Source organism: Cyclopterus lumpus, chromosome 1 (assembly GCF_009769545.1).
Source record: "Cyclopterus lumpus isolate fCycLum1 chromosome 1, fCycLum1.pri, whole genome shotgun sequence".
Lineage (NCBI taxonomy): Eukaryota > Metazoa > Chordata > Actinopteri > Perciformes > Cyclopteridae > Cyclopterus > Cyclopterus lumpus.
In genome coordinates this window covers 16,304,698-16,322,823 of record NC_046966.1, presented here as the reverse complement: position 1 = coordinate 16,322,823, position 18,126 = coordinate 16,304,698, and the positions used below count along the sequence as shown (strand labels likewise).

The window sequence follows — 18,126 nt, the reverse complement described above, 5'->3', positions numbered from 1 at the left end:
TCAAAAATATGCTGATATTCAGAATGAACCCAAGAATAGATTTAAAGCAGAATTGAATTCATGTTTTAGTTTATATGTACACATCTGCAAATAACTAGTTCATATGTTGCTTTATTGACGAGCTTTTTGTTATTTGGGCCCTCTCATTGGAACAAACTGCCTGATGACCTGAGAATCATTAAATCGATGTGTACATGTTAACCCAATAAAAGGATATTTTCAGGCCTAAACTGTTTCCAACCAGTTTATGTGGTTTGTGTCTGTGAGGTGGATATGCAGTTTGTCAATTTCTTTTGGAAGGTGGGTGTTTTGTTTTTTCTTGTAAACATGTTACCGTTACATACAGTATGTAAATAATATGTATATTTGAATGTACAGTAAATACCCTGATTGCACTGCTGCAGCTGCGTGTATAAATTAAATCAAATATGTTCAAATTTTATTACAGTAAAAACTCAAAAGTTGTTCTGGAGTTATCAGCTGAAGGGAATACAATAAAAGTAGATGTGGAAAAGAGTTGCCCCCTGGTGGCAAAAAGTGTCATTTTGGTCATCTCCAATCCCGGTCCAAAGAACAGGTCAGTTAAGAGACATAAAGCTACAACATGTATAATTGGATGTGAGAAATATTTTTGATGCATTATATATCAACATGATAATGTTTGTAAAATGTAAAATAAACACCAGCAAACATTTGTAATAATTGGCTTGGTTTATTGCATAAAATAAAATATACTAATGTTCGAGTCTATTACAAATATGGGTTTACAAAACAGGATAAATTATGAAAATAAATATTTATGTGCAGTGTGTCTGTATTGTCAATGAAGGCAGAGAAAAACTGAGATTTATATACACATTTGTCCATAAAAATGTGGGAACTCAGTTATAAGATCATAATCATACCTCATGCCAAGACAAACATCACGATGCAGAGGGCAGCATTTCACAGGCTGTCCTGTTCACACAAACTCCTTAATCTGAGGGTGACTCATACCATCGTGGATCAGATGTGTAATTCTGTAACATTTGCAGCACAGTGAAAGTGTGCATGAGCACAACAACAGCTTTGTTCACACATTGTCAATACTGTCCCCAAAGTTTCTCCTGAAGATACAAAAAAATAATAATTAAAAATACAAAGGTTGTAATCATGAAATAACAATCATTCTCCCTTAGAATTTGGCTGCACATCACTTTGAAAAATATATATTTGGGGTGGGGATTTAACAAAATACTTGAAAATATTTATTTCTGTACTTTCTAAATCATGATTTTTCATTTGACCCTACATGTATGCACAAGATATTTTAGCAGGTTGAGTTCCCAGAAGCCTCTGCAGGGGAACGGGAGTAAAATATCAGTGAACACAGCTTGAGGCGGTTTCCAAGAACATTTAAAACAATGGTTTGTGGTGAAAAGCTTTGGTGAAACTTGTGTTTTAGGGTTAGTGTTTAGCTGTACAACACTCAAACATTCTTCCCTTTTATATTCAACACACAGAATGTCTATTTATTTATGTCAAATGAAAACATTAGACCAAGTAACACTAAGTTTAATAAGGTCAGAAGTGATAAAACCTCATCTGTCCCACAATTCTTCCGCTATAATCTAAACATCATTTCCTTTTGTTATCCAACACATTCATTACTCTGCATTTCCCCTTTTAGAAAAAACAGCTTCAGATACATCACACAAGGACACAGTGTACCTTCATTTGCTTTTGTCGTCCGTTATCCTGTTTGATTAAGGCCTTTTGCACCGTTTTAAATTATATTTAGCACAGTCTAAAATACTGAGCCTATAATAAATAACCCTGAAGAGGTATTTAAAAGTTGAGACGTTTGGATGAAAATAAATCAGCTGTAAAAACTTCAGCATTAAAAGCTGTCGGGTGCAAGCAAAGTTTTGAGTACATAATTATCATGGCAGTGTGCATTAAGCCAAAGGCTTTGAGAACCATTCTTCTTCTTTTGTGCAAAATATATAATTATTTCGTTGAATAGTCAATCTTATTTCCATACATTTTAAATTCACATTAATTTTTTTTTGTTTTACTTTGGGTTTTGGCCAATATCAATATCAAAGGGTACCTATTCATTCAGTAATATACAAATGATATGCTTTTCATGGGAAAATATCTGCATATCACATTTAATATATATATATATACACACACACACACAGGAGTACATTAAAATACATTTCTCATATACTATGTTAAAAAAATCACAATGGCATGCTGGCAGCAAAACAGACACTTCTGTAACGTCTTATGAACCAGCTTGTTGATAAGATCTGCTAAGCATTATAATATGAAGCTTTAATGCATTATGCATTAATCACAGTTAATGGATCCAGTGCTTTATTGTTTGTTTCTGTCTGCTTTCATGATGGCCAAACTGCACCTATGAGATGCTATACTTGTCTTTATAAAGCCAATACAATGCTTTATAATGAGGTTTCTTTAAGTTACTATAAAATGTACAAAATCTTCTTTTTAAAGAAGCCAGAAATGCATAATACTAATACTTACATGATATCATATGCAAAGCCTGAGATTATGTTTGGAACACTGTAAAGGTTTCTCGGCTTTACTGTGTGCTTTGAAATGTCCCTTTTTTGGCGTCATGTTAGACTAATTTGCAACAAGTTGAGTTATTTGAAAGAGTTGCACAAACACTGCTGTGTAATGAAACCAGACAGGGATGGGAAAAAAGGAACAGATAAATCCTCACCGTTGGTCTACATCACCCAGTCACAGGCGCACCAGATGCAGCAAAGCTTCCGTGTGGTTTGAATGCATCTTGGCGAGGAAGTGTTAAAGCACAGACTTGGGTCCCCTTAAGTAACCTTGACAGCAGACTTCTTGTGGACGCAGAGAAAGTAAATGTAGGGCACGCCGATGAAGGCCCATTTCTCGTTGGGCCAGAACATGATGACGGGTCCTCGCTCCGGAGCCTCAGTCGCAACATCAAAGTAGGCGAAGCAAACACAACCCAAGTAGGAAGCCAGACAAATGAGGATGTGCCTGTAAAAGCAAAGTTTGAATGAAGCAAACTGCCTAAGAAAAGACTAAGCACATCAAGGTGTTTTCACAGACTAATTTGAGTAAGAAAGAGTTCTCCTTGTGTTCAATTCCAATCACCTCTTTTCTTAAATTTTTAATTTCTTGTTTCATTGTTCCTGATTCTTGCTGCACTTATACTGGTTTCAAGATCCAGACCCTAAGCTCTTAACTTAACTAAAAACAGAAAAGGACTTGATAAGATGGAGATCTTGTTGTGTAAAAATATGTGTTCATTCTAATAATTAGTGTACATTGAGTAGATTGACCAAACTACACTAACTTTGGACTTACCAAGCACAGTGTAAGTAGGGAAAGTTGACAGATGACCACATCTCACAGAATATCCTGTCACTTATCCAGCAAAGCAGAGCCAGTGCCCACCAGATCCCTGAGATCAGACCCAACTTGAACACACGTGGGTTTTCACACCTGCAATGACCAAAGAGAGCACTGAGAAATGTGTATAACTGTGAAAACACACAACAATATGTACTTAGTTTGGTGCATACAATCGGTCTATGCAGATACACAAAATACAAAAACAAAATACAAACCTTTTTTTAGTATCTTTGATGAGCAAATAAACTTAAAATAAAAAATACATAAACTTTTTTTTTTATTGCTTTTCAGACTTGCCTTAGCAGATTTCTTTTTTGGGGCCATTTATTTGATCCAATTACATATTTGTTTGTCCCCTATTTTGGCTGTGGCACAATATTACATATCGTCACCTTTTAATTTGATACAATGTGCAAACGGCTGTCTGCTTTAGCTAAAACTGAGAATTTAGCTACAACTGAGAATGGACCAAAACATTGGTATTATTATTAGTAAACCCCGAAAAGTGTGCAGAAAGATGTTCAAACACTCTGAGGGGCTTAGGGGAACTGCAGACAACATGCAGAAACATAAACCATAGGACGTCCTCCACCTAGTCTCACTTGATACATATGGGAGAAAGAATTTTATTTTCGGTAAATACAATTTAATTATTATAAATCTAAAATTTAATTTGGGATATTATATTTCTTTTATTCCAGACTCATGAGTCCATAAAGCAATAAACACAAATATAACAACAATATATAAAATACAATACAATACAGGGACATAGGTACAATTACTGCAGTTAAAAATTCACTTGTGGTTTAAAAACATACAAACACTTGTTCCAATGTTTCCAGAAACGGGAAAAATACCTTGTATCACTTTGTGTTGGCTCAGTTAAGACTTTTATAATTACATTTTCTGAGTCATTTAATCAACATTTAAATTTGTATATAAAATTCCTCAACACAGCATGATAGATGGGATATTTTTTTTCTCCATATTCTTTCAAACCTGAGGCATCTTCATCCTCCCAGAGTGCAATAATTCAAACAGATTTTATAATGATTTCACAGTCTATGGTGTCCACTCTATCTAGCTGGGGGGGACTGTTATAGTTACAGCTGAGATGTCCATACCAGGATGTTGCATTGTAGGTTGGCACATTTATTTTGTATCTTCTTTCTTTCTGGGAGCTGATGGAACTGTGATCAAAGTATTCTGGTCTCTAAGCAAGTATCTCCTAGAGGACAGACCACTGACCTCCAGAGACGTATGCTAATCCAAAGTGCCACTGCCAAAACTATTCTAGTCCTGTCCTTCTTAGACACACCAGTTACACCCCCGCTGCTGCTGGCTGAGGCAAAACAAAGACAGAGGCAAGGAAGCCTGGCTAAACTGTGTAGTTACTGTGTTACTAGTTCATCACCTTTCTTTAAGACAGAGCGGTTGATGAGATGATATCACGTTACAAGCCTTAAATTTGAGTTACCAGTGTTACATGGAGAGACACAAAGACTTTCCAGAAAGCATTTCAGCGCAATAAGATTTAAATGAAAATGTAAGTCTAAAGCTAACGGAGCAGCCATCACGTCTCTGCATCAATAGAAAGAGAAGTAGTGTGCCATTCAAAAGCTTGTTATTGAACTTGTTATCCTCCTGTAAAGTTGTTATTGCGACTGCAAGAGCAAACAGTTGCTTACAAGCTACTGTAGGACACGATTCATAAAGTCTGTGAAGCATCTCATATATTTGATCAAACGTTAGAACAATATTTCCGTTTAAGTAACATCGTGAGCTACTGGTCATACCAGTCTTAAGTCAGGCTGAAGCAGCAAACCTTTGGGAATATGTTGAATCGAGGAAGGCGTTGGTGTCACGGCTACTCATCAGCAACAGGATGTACACAAATAGCTGGCCAATGATACAACTTCCCAAAAGGAAATAGGCCATTAAATTGTCATCAATATTCTATTTTACTGTGAAGGCATTCGATCGATTATATTTACAGAGGAGCTGTGCACCAGACGTAGTAAGTCGCTGCTCAATAACGGCCTTTACTTAAGAATATGTATATATTATTTTACTTTTTATTGACAAACTATGTGACTTAAAAAAACTGTTCATTGACATTGCCATGAATATATATATTTATCTTTTACATTTTATTGAAAAACTGTAACTTTAAAAAAAGACTTTTTTATTGACATTATTTTGTACTTATTATTGACAAAACTATGTGGTTTAAAAAACTATGATTTCTTTTCTTTTTTTAAATTTTATTGACAGACTATGTGACTTAAAACACTTTTTATTTGCATTATATGATTTTTACAACTGCCATAAGTAGGCAAACCCCACACAGCTGGATACTGTGCCTATCAGCTCAAACAGAAACTTTTAAGATAAGAAACATGACACGAAACCAGGACTTCTGCTTGGAGACGGAAGCATTAGGAAGTGTGATGGAGAGTTTAAATGTTGGAGGCAAAGATAAGTGAAGGAAAGACCAGTCTGTCTATCTGGGGTGGAGCACTGTTGAGAGGCTCCTCTCACTCAGGGGGGAAAAGGAAGAGGATACATAGAATGAGTGAAACAAGGTCTGATATTTCGCAAAGACTGTGGAGGGCTTTCTGCATTGGTTTTCATGTTTTAAATTCTTAACTTTAATGTTAGATGTCAAACTCTGATATGTGACATTACAAGTCAAAACATGTTTTTTGTATAAATCTGGTCTTATTTTCAAATATGTTCAAAATTATCAACTGACCGCTTGTGTTGCTTGACCCATCAGACTTATTTGTAAGCAATGTCACCACATTCAAAAACATCTGCAATTAACTTGATGGGTAAGAATGTTGTGTTTACAGAAAGGAAACGATGGCCAAAACTACAAAAATAAGATGTCAAAGAATCCTCCTTTGCATGCTGACAAAATATGAGAAAGATCTACTTTTTAAAACCGGGACTTATTACATGTATGGCATTTTGATGGATTGTGTGATCTGTTAATACGTGTATATGAGAGTATAGTTATTTTGTATAAACAGTATTTTTTATTCTTATTTGTTTGGGTTATGCCTTTTTCAACACGTGTTTTTTGTTTTTTACATTTGAGTCACGAAATATATCTGTTGTTTCAATCAAAAATAATAAATATCTGGTATAATACACACTATGGATCCACCTCTTAGCTTGGTGATGTGCGAATTAACTTCGCTCTCAAAGAAAAAAAAAAATATATGTATAAAATTGTTTTGTACTGTCCTTTATGAATAACTATTATTGCACGACTATGACTGCTTAAACACTAGTCTAATATTTGAAAAGAATATCCTATCCACTGGACAAGTTGTTCTTGTCCAACTGGAAGTGACTTGAAAAGAGGCCAACAGTCGTACTGTAAAACAAACAAACAACTACAAAACTACCTGTCGTTTCTGGGGGCAAAAGTCCATCAGCGAATGGATCCCAGGAATTCTCTGGCACTTAGCAGAACAAAGACAAGTGGCCTGAATAGATGACTGGCACCTGCAGTAATGTCAGGAACAACCAACAGGTTGAACAATGGATGACTTATAGTTACAAGAGTGACGGTGGCGAGTGAGGGATGTAGGAAACGGAAACAACAGAGCAACTCCACATTGCTGTGACGGAGAAAAAAGCAATACAAACGCACATAAAAAGGGCATGAGTGGCTTGTTTAGTGTTTTCAACGACATTCTTTCACATCATAATATCCTAACAACATGCCATTAGACAATGTCAGTACAAAAGGCCAAAGGGGACATGTTAGCAGACTGCAGGAACTATACATCTTGAAACTGTTTCCCTTTTGTACACTTAACGACTTTACATTACAGCAGCTGATTTCACTGACTAGACGGACATGGTCACTGATATCTGCTGTTACTCGAAGTTCAAACGTAGCCTAGTGAGAGCAAGTGGAGATTTGTGCCTCACGGTTGCCATTTTATGTGGAATTTAGTGAAGAAATATTTACACCTAATATGTGCCGCGTGTAACCGAATTATGTTGAGTGGGTGAGTGAGGAAGCTATCCTGTGCCATCCTTGATTGAACATGGTTTGTATTGACTTTAATGGAAGAGAACTTAGTTGGAGAAAACCATGTTTGTTTTGTTACTTTGCACCCGTCTGACATATTAGTTGCCCTTTATTTAAAAGCTTTAAATAGCCTCAGACCTTAAGTGCCTCGTATTACTATCGACTCACACCGTTGAAAAACAGGTGAAAAGGGTCAACTTCAAAAACCTGAGGAACCAATTGTCAACAGATGGTGCTAAGATATACATGCACGCTACAATTTTCCCACATCTGTCATATTGTATTACCATTTGGTCCCAGGCTGGAAAAAACACTCATTCATGAGAACTTTCAAAACATAGACAGAGCACAACACTTCATACTGTGAACGCAACAACATGCCTGTAACTAGCTAAAAACAAACAATTTCACTATGTGAATTATTATTTTAGCACCCTGTCTACCAGGGATGCAGTCGATAGCTACAATTACACTCGACAGTACATATATTTATTAATATAATGGAGGGACAAGTTGGCAAGCTAAGGTTAGCTATGTGTTAGCAAGTCAACTTACCATGGTAATCTGAAGCACTTGCAAACATAATGCTGCATATCTTTCTGATTTATCCACGTTCAACTATAACACAAGTTGTATGCTGTCATTGAAATATATCTAGCCTAAAACCGACATTTAGAAAAGAAATTGGTGCAAACATAACATGAGACATACTGAGAGTCAAGATGCCCCAGTTACCCCGTTCTTCCTGCTGATGCCTCACGTTTTATTGGATGTATCATCAGTTTTTCTGTTTGGCTTCATATCAAAATTTAGTTTTGGGTTCCATATCCTGTTGTTTACCACACAGCGGCTTTAAGGCATTTTTTGGTTTTGGTTTTTGGTTGCTAACATACAAAAGTGAAAAAGAGGCCCCTTCACGCGATACAAAGCCAACGGAGAGCGATACATTGTTTTACGCTCCAGCGGGGGCTGGACTCAATTGCGCTCCATCTCTGTTAAATGTATCATCACCATAATATAATTACAAAGTATAACCTTATGACCTCTGATAATATTGTCTACCTCCTCCTCCTCCTCCTATAACGTTGCTCATTCCCCACTGGCAGAATGTGTTTCACTATGTTCTAGAAACATCAGGCAAACAAGAGCAGCTGCTGTACCAGAGATAAGTATCTAGTATGCCCAGAGACTGTATACAGGTCCACTGAATTTGGCCGGTCAGCTTTCCCCATTAGAGCTGCACACTTTTGGAACACAATACGCAGCACTATCAGACAAGGCTCCACTCGTCTCCAAATATAAATCATGGCTGAACCATAACCAATCACGTGGCCATGAACCTCAAAAGAACTAACCACAGATAATCCTATCTGATTTATTTTATGATGCAATGTTCATCTGGATTAGGGCTGCACATTCAGCTGCCCTCACTCACATCTGGTGTTACATTTTTTTAAAATGTACTAACCTTTTAAGCTCAGTAATGAGGAGTACGGTGCAAGGGATGCCCAGAGTCATGAGGGACAATGAGTTGACAACAGGTTTCACGAAGGCCAATCCAGTGGTGATCCCTGACAAGATGCCGATGACCACTTTGAACCTTGACCTAAATTGAAAAGCAAAACAAGTAAGAACAACCAAAATAGCAGCAACGTTGCACTCCATGAACAGCATTGGCAAATTCAGAGAGAAATGTCCTCCCAGAAAGCACCATGACACACTAACACTCAGGGAACAAGAATCCCTCAGCTGGAAGGACATTTTTAAGTGACAGCCTGAAGTGAATGAGCAGCCATGATGGCTCTGTGACAATGGAATGAGAAGTAAAGACACGTGATGCAGCTTGTACTGGAGTCAGCTATCTCGGACAGGCCTATTATTAAACAGGGAGTCATAAGAGAGGGGACACATCACGTGACAGTGAACAGTGAGCTGCACCAACACTGTTGGTCTACCTGAAATATGAGATCAAAATTACCTTTGCCTTGTTGTGAAACTGATTTTATGTAAACACAAAACCTAATTGGAAACGCCCAATCTCCTTTTTGGTAAAATATGTGTGCAACACAACGAATACCCTATCAGACACCGTCATCTGTGTGTACACAAAGTTTCACTAGCCAACATACCGATCCCTCCTGAACATCCTGGGTAGGTATCTCTTGGGAAACCACATGGCGATGGCACACATAAGCACCCATAAGATGGCCAGCTCATCCAGCATCTGGCCAAGGAAGCTGAGCGTGGCGTGAAAATATGTCGATCCAATACCTGAAAGAAGATGTGACACGGAAACACACAAATATTTGTCAAAGGAGAGACCTCATCTGAAGATTAATGAGATTGTGTCTCCTAAAAAGAACATTTGATGTGATCAGTGTTGGTTCTCATTATGTCAAAAGAAAGGAAAGTCATAGAGATGTACGGGTAAGACAAAACAGTTTGTTTCAGGAGATAAACTGTTAAGATGTTGCCATTTTCAAAATCGTTTTTAAAAAACTAATAAAGTTGTAAATGTCACCTCTAAATGAGAGCACTTTAAACAGATAAAGTGACAGAGAATAGTAATAGTGACATTAAATGTTTTAGGAAGACAAGATTTCAGGGACAGGAATGAATACTGGAATAAACCAGTTAATTAGAAAGGGCAACTTGGAAACCAGTGTTAAACGTTGTTATCACGGCCCAACAGACCTTCTCTTATCAGAATAATCTGTTTTCAACAGGAGATTCCTACAGTTCAACGAACTTCTTATCCAAAAGGGACCACTGCTCCCAGTCAGAAGTTACTAATCATGACAACATATATTGGATTAATCAATTAGTTGGTCGGAAATGATTTCAATAATCAAATGGAATGGTTGAAGTCATCTTTCTTCCAAAAATGCAAAACATTATCTGGTTTTAGCTCCTCAAATGTGAATATGAGCTGGTTTCTTCTGTGATAGTAAACTGGATCATTGTTTTGAGTTGTGGACTGTAGGTTGGACAAAACAAGACATTTGAAGTCATCACATCGGACTGGATTGGGAAATTGTGACTGCCATTTTCCCTGTTTTTTCTGCCATTTCATAGATCTAACGATCAATCAAGAAATCAAATCAGCAGATTAACCAATAATGAAAATAATCAAACACTGTAGATGTCTTAGTAGCAGGCAATGCAGTCATCCTTAACTTCATGTATAACTCCTACCAAACACAGCTGAGGGCAAAACCAGCAAAAAGCAGCTGAAGGTTGTGTTCACACAAGAACCTATAGGGTTGTTTTGGGGGGGTCAAAGGTCGTCCCAACTACAGAGACAGTTGTTGGAGAGAGCAAACCATGTAACCTCCTTGTCTGCTGTGTATGTTTTAACAGCCTCCAGGTTCCTAACAGTGGATACAGTCAGAGCTACTAGGCCATATATACAGTCAGCATTGTGGTATGGAACAAGAAATGTTTGAATGAAAAAAAGAAAACTGAATTTATTTTGATCACTGGTTTGGAAGGCAGGAGTTGAACAATGTTTGGAGACACAGGACTACTCTGATACAAAAAGAAAAGCTTACTACAAAGGTTACACAAACTGAAAATACATGGACAATAGTTCATGTCCAATTATGCAAATCCTAATCAACAGCTCCTCAGTTATCAGCCAGTCACCTCTCAGGAACACTGGGAAGTCTGTCAGGTTGACTTGGCTGACAGTGCAACCAGAGTGTTTTCATAACAGCTGTAAGGGAAGTAGGCACTGTAATCTCTTTCGGACTGTGCGGTTATGTACATACAGTGGCACCATTTACCACTTGACTGTGTCAAATGAAAAATAGAGGCAGTAGGTTTATTCATCCCACCAATGAATAAGCCTAGTCATGGTAAAGTGTTTATCTTAGAGAGTAAAATTATCCAGAACAACCTAAAGCAATACTGTGGACAGTGACAGAGGCCACGGCTGAGAAACATACACGCGAACAGTTTTGTTGTTGCCGTTTAACAATGTGTACTTTGTATACACCTCACAATGTTTGTGTATTCCATTGCTGCAATTACAGATTATTTCATTATCCATTAATCTGCAGATAATTATCTCAATCAAGTGAACATTCTTTTGGTTTATTTTGTTGGAAAATGCCTTTCACAATATCCATAATTTGAATTCCTTATTTTGTCTGACCAACAGTCCAAACCCCCAAATATTTGTTTGTCAAGCAGTTTATTTTTCTGATAATTTTCATTATTGGTTTATCTGTTGCATTTTTTCTTAATCAATCATTTGGTATATAAAATATCAAAGAAATATCAGAAAATAATCTAAATTATAATTTTCTGTCAAATTAATTAATCGACTAATTGTTTCAGAAGCAGTTTATTTTCTCTTATAATATAATTACAGACCACACTCAAAATAAAAAAATATTGATATTGTTGTGAGGAACTCTGGTCTTTCAACCATAGTTCCTACATGAAACTGCTCACAGCCAGGTCTGTGGATTACATTGAGTAACTGGGTCATAAGAGACATAGCATTTGAGTTTTTCAATTGTTTTTGGCACTTTGAGTGCCACCTAGTTCCATTACACTCTACGGTGATACCTCCAAAACAAGGCAACTCCACACAGAACGATCTAAATGGATAAATAGCACAACAGGTACGAGGAAACATAGGTTATTGTAATTTGTGGTTTAACTGTTAGTTTAAGTATTACCTACAGAAGCTATAAAACATATAACAAATGTAACCATTTACCAAATGTATAGTTAAAGTGTAATTACAACATGAAGGTCTCACACAAAGCCGAACAGACGTGAAAGGTTAAAAAGGTCATCATCACAGAGTGTAGACAATAATGTCAACCAGCCAACTTACCAACCACAACCAGTAGAATCCATATGAGGTAAATCCCACTGTTGAAATGTGTTGCATATTGGCGGAACAAGCACATTAATATGGGCGGCAAAACAAAAAACAAAATGTTGCTGATCTGAAATGATAAACAAAAAGGAAAGCTATGAGCAAACATAAATCACAGTCGAACTGATCGTGTAGCTCAATGACAACATGCTTGTCAAAAGGTGATCAGTGCGCGAGCCTCGCCGACCTTTAACAAACTTGACAGCGAGTGAAAATGAGAAGAAGAAAAAAAAGAACATTTGAAACCTGAAGCTAACAGTAAACAACGTGATGCTGAAGCTGAAAAGCAGCCCAAACCTACAGCTACTTATAACTAACCTGGGAATAGTGTTAAAAAGGAAGCAGTGCAATACAAATAAAAATAAAAAGGCAGACCAGCTGTGGTCTAGCCTTAGTTAGCTGCGTCTGCAACTTACATAAAACTATATTATACACACACAAAACACACACGTAGTTAGCTAACGTTCAAACCGACCGTGTTGTAAAATTCAGCGATGCCGGGGTAAATTAGGTAATTGCCTTCACACCAGTCCACATCGGAGCTGCCAGCCTGCAACTGGTCCCAAAAAATCAGATTGACGTTACTCATGTCTGGACTAGTTCTGTCGGATGGACAGTGACGAGCAGACAACACTCAGCCGACAGCAATGGACAGAAGAAGAGGGGAAAAAGCCCACTTGAGAGGAAATTGTCCCAAGAGCTGAGAGCTCGTTGTTCACCGATAGATTTGAACGTTTTGAGAACTGACTCGACAACGTGGTAAACTACAGAAGTCGTCGCTGAGCTGCATTTTTAAGCCGTTGTCCTTCCACAAAGCCCCCTGCTTGTCGTGACACTGTGCACTGTGCATTGACAGCTGCTCGGTCTGTAGTCAAAGAGTGTTCAAGCGCTGCAAGACCATTCACCCCTATCTGCTTCCTTCTTCGGTGACACGTGACCACAGCGGCATTGAGTCCGGAAGTAGTCAGACCTGCTTTACTTCGACTTGTCACATTTTTTTGTCTGGTATTGTGGGCATGCTGACTTACTGGCATGGGTTACTGGTGTGAATCAGAGCCATCATTATCTATGATCGATACTACTGTTGAAGTAAAAAACAAGTATGTATTGTTAGGAGCTAGAAATCAAGGAACTTGGACACAGTTATTTTATCCAGGTGCTAAATGAACCTTACATTACATGTCATTTATCTGATGCTTTTATCCAAAGCGACTTACAATAAGTGCATACAACCATGTGTACAAACTCAGAACAAAAAGAATCAAGAAAGTAAACCATTCAAACCATTCAAAGTGCCATTCAAGTGCCACTGAAGTTCTAATCGTTTTTTATTCAAGGTATAGTCAGAAAAGATATATTTGTAGTTTCTGGCGGAAGATGTAGAGACCATACTGCATTACTTAAGTCGACATGTAAAGTTATATATCACTCAGGCAATTCTTTGACTGTTATTTGGACTTAACTGGAACGGCTACATGTTCTGTGTTGGAAACATTGACATCAATTAATGTATGATTGTAATTGTAGCCTTGTAAAACTGTTGATGTACATTACTTGACTGATTAATTCAAAGTGGATTTACAAGGGAATAACAACATCTTGGTATCATCATGACAGACAAATGTCATCCTAAATACAATCTTAGTAAATTAAGATTTTGGAAACGGAACCATATGTTCTGACTTTTTATAAATAATTCAATGTAAATCAAAAGATCCCTTCTGGGCATTTGTTTTCTTCAAATATTGTATTGCTTACCTGTATGTATAGATGCTGCTATCTATCTATCTATCTATTATTTGAAAATCCCTTGTGTTTACATCAGTTAAATAAGTTTCAAGTTTGGTTTAGCTTTTCTTTCATTTTATGTATACATTTCCATATTTATTCATCCATTATGTCAAATATGTTGCTCTTAACTGTCTGGTGATTTTGGATTTTGGATTAATGTCTTTTTTTTCCATATTTGTCTTTGTGTTGTCAATAGGGTTCATAAAGGTGTCTGTTTTTTCAAAAGGAATGGAACTCCATATATTGTCTCCTATACTTAAAGTGTAATGTGCAAACGAAAAAAGAACACAAATAAAAGAATTAAATAAATACGAATTTTGAGCAAAACTACCAATTATGTGTACAGGATAACTAAATTAGCATATACTTACTTATATGTTCTATTCAGATAATCAGTTTAATGTAGTTGTGTTGGTCTGCATTAATATTTAGTTTGTAAAATTTGCTTAATAACCTTCAGCTTGAGCCGATAGAAAACTACAGTGATTCAGTTATCGCGAGAACATTTCAGGCCTATGTGAGACCAAGAAGCGGATATCCGGTCTCTTTTTCGTGGCGGACCGTTGTTGGGCCGGTTTAGCAAAATGAAGGTACGATGCTTTCCTAACTATAAATGTTCGTGGAAAGCTATTTTCTTTAAAATACTACCGTGTGGTTGATGCTAAATGTCTGCACTTTATAGCGAACCAGTTTAATGTGTCCACCGCTGCTCTGACTCTTAGGATGACATTTGATTACGATGAGAGCTCGCCGCTGACGAGCCTGTGGCAACATGTCGGCACACTGAGCAAAATGTGCAGCCTTTTCAAGTTTCCGGTTCACTGCAATAAAGAGTTCTTCAAACTTTTCTAGGCTAAATCTTCCGTGTTACACGCGTTGTCAGTTTACAACGTTATCCGTTAAACCGGCTGTGTTCAATGTTAGCGTCGTCCAGAGTGCTAACGTTAGCGAGAAGACATTGATGCTAACGGGCCTCCGAGCTGCTTCGCCTCTTTACGAACTTAAACTCAGATGCGCGGTCGATAATGTGCCACCAGCAACTCCAGTTGTGCCTTATTTCTCCCTACTTTAAGTAAATATACGTCACCTGCTACACCTACCTGTATTAGGACTATCGGCTACCTGTCATGACCTGTGAGGAAACAAAGTACACGCAGTAACAACTACTTTGCAACTCTTGTGTTTTTCCAGCTGAACATCTCATTCCCCGCTACTGGCTGCCAGAAGCTAATTGAAGTTGATGATGAGCGCAAGCTGAGAACTTTCTATGAGAAGCGTATGGCCACGGAGGTGCCCGCTGACCCTCTGGGAGATGAGTGGAAGGTAACGTGACCGTTTGACCTGATCATGTTTTGTGTCAGTGCTCTGTATAACATGGCACAGGAGTGCATGTGTATACGTTTATTAAACCTGATTTTGCACACCAGTAGACCCTTTCTAACTGATCTATAGTCATTAAGGGGGGACGGCTTGTTGCAAGAGTAAATATGGAGCTCCATACCAGATACAACCAGGTCCACCATCAGTAGATGGTTGAACGGTATCGCTCTCACATTGTCTTGCGTACAAAAGTATCAGAAACATAATTAAACTGCTGTTATTATAAGCGTATATATTTTAACCACCTGACTATCCAACTTTAACAGAAATGTGTTTGTTGTAAAAAATGATCAAAGTTGGTGATCTTAATGTATTCTGCAGACTATCTTTATTGTTAGATGTTTCATATCAAGTTACCCTAAATGAAAGCAGAAGTAACTTGTTTATCTCTACTTCTGCAGGGTTATGTGGTGCGCATCAGCGGAGGCAATGACAGGCAGGGCTTCCCCATGAAGCAAGGTGTGCTGACCCACGACCGTGTGCGCCTGCTGCTCAGCAAGGGCCACTCCTGCTACCGTCCCCGCAGGACTGGCGAACGCAAGCGCAAGTCTGTCCGTGGGTGCATCGTTGACGCCAATCTCAGCGTTCTCAACTTGGTCATTGTCAAGAAAGGTAATGCGCACGTTCACCATTTAATGGAAATTATACATTGGATTACAGCAAACTAAGCACAAGCTTATTTTGAAATCTATGTTTAGCAGTTGTACATATTGTTTATGGCACACCAGTAGACCCTTTTCGATTCTTCTATAGTCATTAAGGTGGGACAGCGTGTTGCCAGAGTAACCGTGGAGCTACTTACAAATACGACCAGGTCCAGGATCAGTAGATGGTTGAACTGTATTGCTCTCTCATTGCGTATCATGTAGAATATAGTCAGAATGAAACCACAGCTGTTGCTCTTTGTTATATATAATAAGACTAAATGCAGCAGTGTGTTTGTCCTTTATATTGGTGCAGTTTCCTGTTGATGAACAGAAATTGTCCACAAAGTCTCAATAGTAGTACATTTGGTGCTTTGGGCTGCAGGCAGATGCCTCCTTTCTCTGGGGGACTAAACAATACCTTTTTTGCATGTCCTTTTATTTAGTTTTTAGTGATTGTTGAAACAACTTAGGCAAGTACTTAAGCTGTAGGAAGTGCTTGTAACTGGACTTGAATCAAGTTGACTCATCTACTCCTGATCTGGTTAATTTTAGGTGAGAAGGATATTCCCGGTCTGACCGACAGCACCGTCCCTCGCCGTCTTGGTCCCAAGAGGGCTAGCAAGATCCGCAAGCTTTTCAACCTGGCTAAGGAGGATGATGTGAGGCAGTATGTTGTGAGGAGACCCCTGACTAAAGAAGGTAAGACTAGAGCTGGTTTCCCACTGAGTAAAGTGCTGTTGGATCACTGAATGTAGCTTTCATTGAAGCTTGACAATCAGGAGCCACATGGCATTTATGAATGTTATTGGAAGAAAATTATATAAAATTGAGCTTTTTTTAATCTGTAAATGTTAAATTAAACTACTATGAAAGCACTCTGGGAATGTTAAACATAACTGTTTTTAATGGGTAAGATTGCAGGTCTTGGTATTGAAGCTTTGTCTGGAAATGTCATCCTTTTTTCAGTGTAAGCTGAAACTCCACTTGTCAGTATTCTGTACAGCAAGAAAGTTAATGTAGTCTATGTTTCTGCAATTCTTTGCAGCAACACAATGTAAAATTGTGTTTGGGTCCCTGTTTCAGAATTATTGCACAAAGTTTAATGAGCAGAATCCTTGGCAGTTAGTTCTTCGCACCTCACCTGCATGTAGAAAACCACTTGAGCTGTTGGTGTGAGTGTGGCCAGTTCACAATTGCCCAAGCCTCTACTACCACCAATTTTTACCGTTATCAATATTTAATAATCCTTTTCTTTTGTGTAGGCAAGAAGCCCAGAACTAAGGCTCCCAGGATCCAGAGACTGGTGACCCCCCGTGTGCTGCAGCACAAGCGCCGCCGCATCTCCCTCAAGAGACAGCGTACCCTGAAGAACAAGGAGGAGGCTTCCGAGTACGCCAAGCTGCTGGCTAAGAGGATGAAGGTAATGTTTCTTAGTTTTCCTTCAGTCTTGAAACTTCAGTTTTGCTTGTACTATGATGGTAGGATCAGGTCTTCTGAAAGTTGGGATATTTAGTTAACAATGCAACAGTTGTGTAATTGTTTAAGAAGCCTGATGACTTTACTGTGCTTTGGAGGAATAACTTTTTTGCAAATTTCTGCTTTTTGTATGTTAAAAATGTTTTTGTTCCTGCAGGAGGCCAAAGAGAAGCGCCAGGAACAGATCGCCAAGAGGCGCCGCCTTTCTTCTCTGAGAGCATCTACATCCAAGTCAGAGTCCAGCCAAAAGTGAAATCACAAAATCAAATAAAGTCATGTTTTGCTGAAATTATGCTGTGTAATGTCATCTTTTAATAGCCTAACAATAAAAAAAATACAAAGATGGGTTTGTCAGTTAAATGAATATCAATTAAAGTACCTAAAATAGCTTGGTTGCTAGACCAGCCTTTGGTCCATTAGCCAAAAATAAATGTGCCATTAAAGACTACAAGTTGCGGAATTGGATCCAACTGCCC

The 18,126-nt window shown here is 38.1% G+C and overlaps 2 protein-coding genes across 2 annotated transcripts; one reads left to right on the top strand and one right to left on the bottom strand.

The window, feature by feature from the left end:
• Positions 1-698: 698 nt before the first annotated feature.
• On the bottom strand, positions 699-13,291 carry acer2 (alkaline ceramidase 2). Its single transcript, XM_034541327.1, has 6 exons — positions 12,832-13,291; positions 12,312-12,426; positions 9,592-9,733; positions 8,931-9,068; positions 3,361-3,498; positions 699-3,030 (listed from the first exon to the last, which is right to left on the bottom strand). The coding sequence occupies exons 1-6, from the start codon at positions 12,943-12,945 to the stop codon at positions 2,844-2,846; spliced, it is 834 nt and encodes a 277-aa protein (XP_034397218.1). The 5' UTR covers positions 12,946-13,291; the 3' UTR covers positions 699-2,843.
• Positions 13,292-14,670: 1,379 nt separating this feature from the next.
• On the top strand, positions 14,671-17,942 carry rps6 (ribosomal protein S6). The gene is made up of 6 exons (XM_034541452.1): positions 14,671-14,737; positions 15,339-15,470; positions 15,929-16,139; positions 16,727-16,873; positions 17,437-17,594; positions 17,808-17,942. Exons 1-6 carry the CDS (start codon positions 14,732-14,734, stop codon positions 17,901-17,903), a joined length of 750 nt encoding a protein of 249 aa, XP_034397343.1. The 5' UTR covers positions 14,671-14,731; the 3' UTR covers positions 17,904-17,942.
• The last annotated feature ends 184 nt before the right edge of the window (positions 17,943-18,126 follow it).